Source organism: Phalaenopsis equestris, unplaced genomic scaffold (genome assembly GCF_001263595.1).
Source record: "Phalaenopsis equestris unplaced genomic scaffold, ASM126359v1 Scaffold000134, whole genome shotgun sequence".
In the NCBI taxonomy this organism is placed as follows: domain Eukaryota; kingdom Viridiplantae; phylum Streptophyta; class Magnoliopsida; order Asparagales; family Orchidaceae; genus Phalaenopsis; species Phalaenopsis equestris.
The window spans coordinates 4,115,606-4,125,898 of record NW_018164576.1 but is presented as its reverse complement, the minus strand read 5'-3'; the positions used below and the strand labels follow the sequence as shown (position 1 = coordinate 4,125,898).

General features: G+C 36.7%; 1 protein-coding gene across 1 annotated transcript; it reads right to left on the bottom strand.

Moving 5' to 3' along the window:
* Positions 1–2,411: 2,411 nt before the first annotated feature.
* LOC110021387 (protein Barley B recombinant-like) lies at positions 2,412–3,776 on the bottom strand. Its single transcript, XM_020719869.1, has one exon. It carries the CDS (start codon positions 3,468–3,470, stop codon positions 2,598–2,600), a length of 873 nt encoding a protein of 290 aa, XP_020575528.1. The 5' UTR covers positions 3,471–3,776; the 3' UTR covers positions 2,412–2,597.
* Between the last annotated feature and the right edge of the window lie 6,517 nt (positions 3,777–10,293).

Below are 10,293 nucleotides of genomic sequence, written 5' to 3'. Positions count from 1 at the left end.
AGCAAAAAAGTACTAAAAATGATTAAAAATTTTGAATTGTAAAAGAACACCTAGCAATATGAAGATTGATCCAAAACACCTAAAATAATAAAAATACCATGGAAACAGAAACAAGGTGCTCTCAAGAGCAATTTATTAAAATGAATGTAGTTATTAAAACTAGTCGGCACATTTTAAATGCTGGCCTGCATCTATACTAGAACTAGCTTCATCAATGGTTTCAATGAATTTGACGAAATAGGATTTTCTCAATGTCTTTGAAAAGATAGAATCTACAATTTTGCCGGGTGAGAGATAGATAATTACGGACAAAGTATAGGTTGGAGGATAATTAGTAGAATCTTCATGCAAATTTTTAAGTACAAATATATTAGCCAAGCTTTGGTGTAAATAAGACGGCTGATGATGCTCGAGTCCACAATATTAGAAAAAATAAATTATAAAACTATGCTTGGAGCTTCTAGATTCAATAAAACAGCCATACAGTCTGAATGACCAACAAAAACAAAAATAAACTTGAGGAAAGGCGGAATTTCGGTGAACAACTTCAATTTGTAAATGGAATGTGCTAATAAGAAATGGCTTGTAAGTAGTACCATATTTTCAAAATCAATGTTTAAACTATAATAATTTATAATAAGTGATACAACAAGGTATGAAAAAACATCACTATATTTTTAGCCTGTCCTACGGTTGGTTGAGAACTTGATAAGAGGTCCCCAGCTACATGATCAAATATAAACAACCTAACGTAACATTTTATGATTCAAATATGAAAATATAAAGTTTGTGGATAACAAATAAAATATGTAAAGCAATCCAACAAGCAATCAAGGCTCCGATGCGAAGCAATCAATATAAAAAGCTTTATAGTTAAAAAAGCACTTCATCGGTCCTGCTTTGGGATAGTTTGTTTTGAGATAAGCAATAGCAAGTGAAACTCTCTTGTGGAAGTGAGTTCCAGGCTTCCATAATTTGCTTCATTAAAAAAAAAAAGGAAGTAAGTTGTACTTTTTTAGCCCAACTGCATAAAAATGGAGTGGTTTTTGAATTTGATGGATTAGAAGTCGCTTCCTATTTTACTGCAGGGGGATTTACATACCTACTACCCAACTTTTATTGCATTTCATATCTAGCACCAAAAACTTTAATATTACATACATATCACCAAATTCTTCCCAATTTCATAATCCTATCGGTCAAATCTTTGTCGTCTGAAATAATTGGGAATGCTGCAAAGGGATCATGGCGCGTAAAAACCTTCGAAACTCCCTTTTTCTCCTCATTCAACCCGCTCGTACAACTGGGAAGGATCGTCCAAAGACCTCCAAAACTCCCATCAGTCTCCTCCTTCAATCCCGCTCCTACAACAGGGAAAGTAACAACGGAATCACGGCATATAGAGGCCTCTGAAACTCCCATGTTTCTCCTCCTTCGACTCGCTCCTACAAATGGTAAGGGAGCAATGGGATCACGGCATATAAATACCTCCAAAACTCCCATCTTTCCCCTCCTTGGACCCCGCTCCTCCCCGAAACCATCAAGGTAATCCTCGTTTTTCTCTCACTTTCTCCCTTCCAACTTCGTGAGCTTCACCATTCATGATAGAGTGGTTGTTGCAGCAACGCGCCTGGAGGCAAGGTTGGCGGCAAAAATTGGACAGAGAGGTAGGAATGAGTAATTGGGAAGAATTGGGTGCTACGTATGTAATTATAAAGTTTTGGCTGTTATATATGACCATATGAAAAAAATAATAATAAGAATAAGGTGGCATGTATGTAAATCCACTTTACTTAATATATTTGATGACAAAAGAATAATAATATCAAATGATTGGTTTGAATGTTACAATTACTCATAATAATAATAAAACTATACAATTAGCAAGAGAGTAGGAATAAATTAAACTCAATTAAGTCCGAACACAAAAAACAAGTTTATAAGAAGCCAGTTTTTGAAAAACAAATAGAGATAAATGAACGTCACCTTCATCAAACTCACCTCCAAAAGTTGGCTCCAATCATTTCAAACATTTTGTCCCTTTATCTAACAGATCAAATCAATATTGTAGACCAAAACAAAGTTATGTAAAGCGCGGCCAAATCCAACATGCATCAAACACCAACATGCATCAAACACCAACATGCATCAAACATAGTGACTCAAACATTGATACAGGGAAACTAAGAAGACAAGTTAGTACTTCGAGAAAATAATAATAGAATGGAATGGCCCCTCAATCTTAACATTTGGAAATAAATAAAATACAAGAATCGCCGTGAGAATTAACACCGATAACACTTGTTAAAGAAGGCCGGCTTTATAGTGTAACGTGAGTAAAAAAAAAACTTTCTATCAAAAAATTGAAGAGATGGATAACTACAAACACTTCCAGTTAACAGAAACTTTTAACAATGAAATGCATGCATATAATAATAATAAAGAAGACCAAGTACAATAACCTATTTCAACAGTCTTTCCAACAGTCTGAGCAGAAGACTTACATTCAATATGCACAGCCAAAGAACAGAATCATCAGCAGTCCCGCCATAGATTGGAGGTGAATCCTAATAAAGCAAATTAAAAAATTTACGCCTTTACCTGATGGTCACAAACTTGTTTGTGCCATGCTTGGCCCAAAATGGTTTCAAGTCAATTGGGCTGCTGAAATCTTCACCTTCCCCTGCAAGCTTCTCCAACACCTTCTTGAAGGCGCCCTGACTCATCTTCCTCCCAGCAATCCGTGCCCCTCTTCTCTTGGTGCTCATCGGTAATGGGTACAGTGAAATACTCGTAGTGCAACACGCGGACTGCCACCCACCAGCACCCCACCTATAGCACTGCTGAGGTTGACCAGTGCAAGTGCAGACAGGTGTTGGCATCCCCGAAAGATCCAAATCAATTCCATTTATCACCATATCCATGCTCTTCTTTACCGACCTCGCTTTCCCGGAAGCTTTGGCGTTTTCTTCCTTTGGTGTCTTGGCCTTCTTAACCTTCTTCGGCTTCGAGGGCTTCGAGGAACGCCCCTGGCCCTTTGACCTCTTCTTCGAGGGCTCAGCATCAGGTTGAAGAACAACAGGCTCCTCGATCAGGTGTGCCTTCTCCTCCCTCGGAGCTTCCACCTGCTGCAGCATCTGGAACGAATGTGAAGAAGCTTCCGGCAGAAGTGATTCGTAACTGTGAGAATGCTGGTGATGGTTTCCCTGAAATACATGAAGCAGCTTGCTGCTATCCCTGTTGTTATGATACCAAACATCCCTACCAAAGTCCATCGGCATAGTGGAGGGCTCCGTGATTCCGCATTCCCGATGGAGATAGCCGCTTCCGGCTTCTACGCTAGAGAAAAAGGGCTTGGTATCGCGTTCTCCGACGGTCGGCATGAGTTGCAGCCCTAGATTTCCTTTCAGCGGTGGTGTCCGGTAATACCCTCCCCAGTTTTGAATCCCTAGTGTAGCATCGTCGTCCATCTAGATCTTGCTTCGGAAAACAGAAACAATAGCGGTAAGGGATAGAAATGGGTGGGAAAAAATGGATCTTTGATTGCCGGTCTGATCTATCTATGAGGTTCCCCGACAGACCGATCTCCGTAGTTGACAAACCATTACGATTATGCCCAGTCGAATCGAATCCAAGAAGAAGGACAAAAGAAGACAATTCTAGGAAAAGGAGAATGAGGGAACGACGGGTCCTTGCTTTGGAATAGGGTCTTTCTAGGGTTCCTTGAAGCGACTCGAGAACGAGGAGATGACGTTGACCGCCGTGGACAAAGTTCAGTTATAATCTCAGAGGATTTAATATTTAAAAAAATTAACAATTAAATTTTGAAATATACATGTATGTATGTATGTACATGATGTGTGCTAATGAATTCACAGTAAAGTAGTTATTTAGTATTTCAACATTGCATGGAAATGAAGTGTAAGCTCGTGTAATTAATGTGACATAAAGGCACATGAAGTTTTTACATAAAAAATCCTGGAAAAAAAAAATGATGGGGTTGGTCTAGTTGAAACGATCCACTTTGTAATGATGAGTAAACAAGTTCATCTTCTCTTAAGCTAGGGAAGTTGAAATCACAAAATTGATGTGCATAATATTTAAGCAATAATAATTGCAACTGGTCGTGATGGTTGTAGTCGATTATTATGGAAGCAGCAGTTTGTTATCAATATTATAGATGATGGTGGTAGTGTCGGACTGTCGTAGAAACTTTAATTGAAAACCATTGTAGTGGTTGGTCATGTGGGACTTAGATGGTTGTTTTAAGAGCGTTGATTGGTCGCAACAGCCATGGTAGAGATTTGTGATGATGTTTATAGGTCATAGGAATCGAGGTTGGCAGTTGCATAAGTCATGATAACGTCCATAGGTTGTGGAGGCTGAAGTTAGAAGTCGCGTTGGCAATGATGTTGTAGAGGTTTTTATCTTATTCTTCATGAATTAATGTTTGTGAATTGCTCAAACCATCAAAATGTGTGAATTGGCACTTAGGCATCGATATGTGGCGTCTGAGCGTTTCAGTCTGACGCCTGTTTTCCACCTATTTGTGTACTGGCGCAAAGGGTTTTGGGAGCCTAGGCGCCAGTATATTGCGTCTAGGCTCTTAGGTCACAGCGTCCAGGTGCCACCAACCCAACTCCTACTTTTCAACTATTCTAGATGCTGGATCAAATTTTGCTCCGTGGGCACCTAGGCACTGCACTCCAATCTCTAACTCTGATACATTGCTCTTCTACTTTGCTCATTTCATTACTTCTCAAGCTTCAATGAATCTTCTAATCTAAATATCGCAAAATACATCACAAACGCCTTCCAAAAGTGTAAAATTAAAATAAGCTTATACTAAAATAAGACATATATGATCACGTTTTCAATAGACATCAAATGTATGTTATGTGTGTGTTGCATCATTTTTGAGGTGTTGTCGCATCATCTTTAGTATATGTTTTACACTGTATTTTAGAATGTGTTGTTCCATAAGACTTTTCGTTATCATGTAAGGCTGGTTGTTGATCTATGCAATGTTTCTTTACTCCATAACATACATCGGGATTCTGCAATGTATATCGTAATGTGGTTTTGTTGCAATGAGCAGGGGTAGCAAACGATGGATAATGACGACTGATGAGTGATGGCAGACGTTGGTCATCGACTGCAGAAGTTGGTGACATTTGTTGGAACTTTGGTGTAGAACACTTGACCACTTCCACTTCGAATCAAAGCTTCAGACTTCCTTAGGCTCAAAGTTTTGTCTCCTCTCTTAAAGAAGGTGTGTCTCTATTTATGGAGTCTCAGAAAGGTCTCTGCAAATTAAAAAAAAAAATTCTTACCACTTATCAGACTATTCAAAGAGATTCCCTCATTCATACAATATTTCATGGATATTTTTGTGTCTTAAGAATGTCATAATAGAGTGATATTGGACTCGTTAAATTCGTCGTGTCGAAACATTCAATTTGACCATAAGCTTGTTGTATTTGGAATACATTTGACTTTTCGATTGAGCACTAGAGGTTTCCGAAATGTCTTAACCACTAGATATATGACCTTGATTTACATTGGATTGGACCAAATTCATTATCATTGTGTTTTTCTAGTCAAATCAGTAAATGTCTCGAGATTTATGTTTATCTCCTTGAGATTCATGCAATTGTCAAATGATTAAATTCATTTTACAAAATTATTTTTAAAATTATATATATATATATATATATGTGTGTGTGTGTGTGTGTGTGTGTGTGTGTGTGTGTCTCATATATATATGAGGATTTAATATTCATTTTTACATAAATAATTACATGAACATCATATCTTTTATTACCCATATCTGTGTTAAGGTAAATGATTAAATGTAAAATAATTATTTATTAATAGAACATATTAAATTATATAAATACTAAAAAATTGTGCTAAAAAGGCCGTATAGACCTAAATAATTGTTATTTTGATTGCAAAATGCCTATTTAACCTCTGACCCGATCGATATTTCTTTGAATAAGTTAAACAAAAATTTTAATCATTTTTTTAACGAGGCTTTAATATTTTTCAAAGACTCACGCAGCCCAAGCAATTTCAAATAAGGTTGAAACAAGTTGGGAACATAGATCGAATAAAGCTCAAATATGCTTCTAAAATAGCTCAAATAATATGTACATCTGATATTGTTGAAGTCAAATTTGTCTTTAAATCACACTCAATAAATAGAGTATAAATAACAAGAGATAAAGAAATAGATAGATGAAGATTGAACAATGAAGAATAGTGATTATTCGTGTCTTATTCATAAAATGATTTTCTATTTGTAAATGAAAGGGCATAACGATGATATTACATTTTGTGCATACTTGAAAGGGGTTCGTACTATGATATTTTTGGTGTTTTACATGCATGAATTTGTCGGCTAGTTACTTTCTTGCTTGACCGGCTAAGCTTAATTGGCTCCGGGTCGGCAGCTCGGACTACTGAATTGGGTCGATCATTCAGGCCAGGTCAGCCATTCAGACTGGGTCAATCATCCATGCTGGGTCGATTGTCCATTCTGAGTCGGTCATTTGGTCTGGACAGACTAGCTCGATTTTTATGTCCGAGTTGTCTTGGTTGTGGTTGTCATTCCGGTCCTCCAACTGGGTCAGTCATCCTGGCTGGGTTAGTCGTCCAAGTTGGGTCATTTAAGTTAGATTGGTCGTCCCTCTAAATCCTTACATCATATACCTTAAGTCTGGGAACGTCTCAAAATAAGTTTTTTTTTAAAGCGCTTTAAAACCAAGATAACCCAATTTCTTTTAATTGATTAAAAACTTTTTCATTGATCGGTCACAGTGTACCTGAGGAGTATAAAAGAAGACGATGTTCTCCGAGATGTACATTCAAAAGAGTGTGGGAGTCACTTCGAAAGAAAAAAACTTTTGGAAACCGAGTGCAATAACAATATTAGTTACAGAGTTTCCTCACGGTAAGTGTGTATCCCTCCCTTTGGCCATGGGAGGGGGTCATCTTATAGACACCACCATGGTGGTCAAGTAGGCAAGCTGGTGTGTCCAAGTCCTCTCAATATAACTACTACATTTGTTATATAAAATGGGTCACAAAAACCCAAGAACACCACATTCGCACCTAAGGGGAAAGTCTTGTTGTGCATCCTCTCTCTTCTCCCTCTTTATCCATGTTTCTCCCTTATGGTATATATCGCTCCTTTCATTAGGAGTGTTTCACAAGACAAATTCAAATTCGACATCTTGAAAAGTGTGGTGAGTGGGAAGCATATCATCAATAAGAAAAGGAGTGACACCATTGAAAAAAGAATTACCACAAAGACACTACTAACATGGAGTACACCAAGTGATCCACATGAGCAGATATGAGAGCTGAAAATTCGTGTTTTTGTTAGCTTCCGAGAGATTTTGGGTCGGAGATCCAATTGAGACTCGGGAAAATCATGGATTTCTTGTATTTTTTAAGATTAGACAGACACTCGAGAACTTGAACCCGGGCAGCATGGCCGACAACGATCCCAAAGACACCCGATCAGTCAAAATCACTCAAAGGGCCAGCCTATGATCCTCCCTGACCACAAGATCATGTTCAAATCTTGAATTGGACAAACGCCCGAAAGTTTTTTATTGCCGAACAACGATAAAACCATCAAGGATAGTTTGAACATTTTTTACTCAAAAGATCGACCCGAGATTCATGTCATGTCTTGACATTCGTGTTAGATGCTAGATTTGTTGATGACGTATCAAGGTTGAAATTTAATTAATTCAAATGAGGTCTATACAAACTATGATAATGATTCTAATAAAATTTGAAAATAGCCAAATATTGTTCAACATTATTATCACAAGTTCTTACCTTGTCCGAATTTTCTAAAACCTAATTTTGCATTTACATTTCAAATGTTATGTTCAAAGCAGATGTGCAATTATTATTCAAATGAGTACCAAATGGTATAATATGCAAACATCATGCATTTTTTTTAGAAGCGGTAACAACAAGAACTCAATTAATATAACATGCAATCAATTTGTGCTCCAAGTCGACCTTGAAAAAAATAATTATAGTCTCGATATGTGCCAAAAAGTCTTGGTGCCCTATTGATTGTATATGTTCATCTGAATGTATGTTTGATTCTCATACAACGCTGAGACAATAATTCACCACTCTACTGTTACAAATTTTCTAGCACACATCAAATCTGCTGAAGTTTGACCACAAAGATCAAGCTCGACTCAATTATATATTTGATCTAAAACTAAAGTTAAATAGCTTTACAGCGGTCAAGATAATACAAAATTCTAATCAATTTGTGTTTATTATTTTTTCCTTGTGATTATATGCAGTTTATGTTTACATATTTGTTTTCCATGTGATTCAAGGTAATTTTCCTAAAAATACATAAAAAATTTACCTCATTATGAATGTAGCAAAAGTCATAAACATGGCATATAAATATACGAATGGAGGAGTAAAACTTGAACAAATCATGACATCTTCTATCTAAAATAATAAAGTCGACTAGTGAGTTTGTTATCAATTCAAATTTGAACTAATTTGGTTCACTTACACCACCTGTTTGTAGAGGCAGAATCAGGATTAGCGCAAGGCGAACAAATGCCCTTATTTGAGGGTGGGCAAGTTAAATTGGACTTTTTTTTTGTAAGAATTAGGTAAAATTATTAATTCGGGTTGGACAAAATCGTAAAATATTATATTTTCTTAAATGAATAAGAATCTTGAGGCTGAGCAACTCCCAGCTCCCAATAATTCTCGAATAACCTCCAAGGTTTCACGTTAATAACCCAACAGTAACCTCCACGTGACGACATATTACTGGAAGTCCGCACGGAGAGCTGCGTGCAGACTCCGTACATGCTCAGCTCTACCTGTGGACTCCAATTATATGTCATCATGTGTGTTATATCGGGCCCACCTAAAAAAAATTAAAGTGAAACTGCGAAGGTTATTGGAGTGGAACTGCATAAGTTATTTGGGAGGGTTATTGGGGGGTTATTGAAGGGTTATTGGGGCATTAACTTCAATAAAGTCGCAATAACCCACAAAAAACCCTAAAAAGCCCCGGTGGTTCCACTCCAATAACCCCCAAATAACATTTGCGGTTCCATTTCAATAACACTCTGCATTAACCCCCGCAATAACCCCTTAATAACCTCTGTGGTTTCACATCAATAACCCCACAATAACCTCCACGTGACAACATATTAAGAGAAAATTTCCATACGAAGTACGTACACAGCTTTCCTTGTAGACTCCAGTAATATGTTGCCATGTGTGTTATATCGTGCTCACCTAAAAAAGAACTAAAGTGTAACCGCTGAGGTTATTAGAGTAGAATCGCTGAGGTTATTTGAGAGGGTTATCGGAGGGTTATTGAGGCATTAAATCTAATAACGCCGCAATAACCTATCATTAATCCTTCAATAATCTCTGCGGTTCCATTTCAATAACCCCCTGCATTAACCCCCAACAATAACCTCCCAATAACCCCCCTAATAACCTTCATGATTTTAAGTCAATCATCCCAAATAACCTTCACATGATAACATATTACTGAAATCCGCATGAAAAACTGCGTACGTACTCCGTATGGAAAACTTTCTCCATTATTATTGCCCACCTTCATTGTGACAGCACATGTCCCATAATTTTTTTCAAAATTAGTCTAAATTACACGGAGTGCATGCAGGGATCAGTTATCTTATTTTCATATAAGCCCCCTTAGCTTATTTTTATAACGTTTTTAGCAATTTTTATCTATTTGCCATCATAAATATTGTTATTTATTTTTATATCTTCATACACTTTTTTGTTATTGTTACTGACGTATTATGTTTTATTGTAGACAGTAAGATGCATTTCATTACGCTTAAAATTGCTATTTTATAACAGACACATTTTTTTTTTGCAAATAATTATATACTAATTAAGCCAATCTTCAAATAGCCAAGGCTATTATACGAGTCTCTAACCACATTTAATATGCCTAGCAATTCAAGTACTATCTCTTTACGGCTAAATGAGTCAAAGGGGATTCAAACCCCCCAACATGAGTGGTCTTATATCATGACCGGGGTATGTGACACGCGTGAGTTAAATAGTTTTGATAAAATAGAAAATTTAGAGATAATATATATATATATATATATATATATATCATAAATAGAAAATGATTAGGCGAAAATGGAGAAATGATAGAATTTATATATCCTCAAAATATCACAGCTAAAATAATTACTGTTTTCTCAGACAGTATTAACATTTGGAGCAAATATT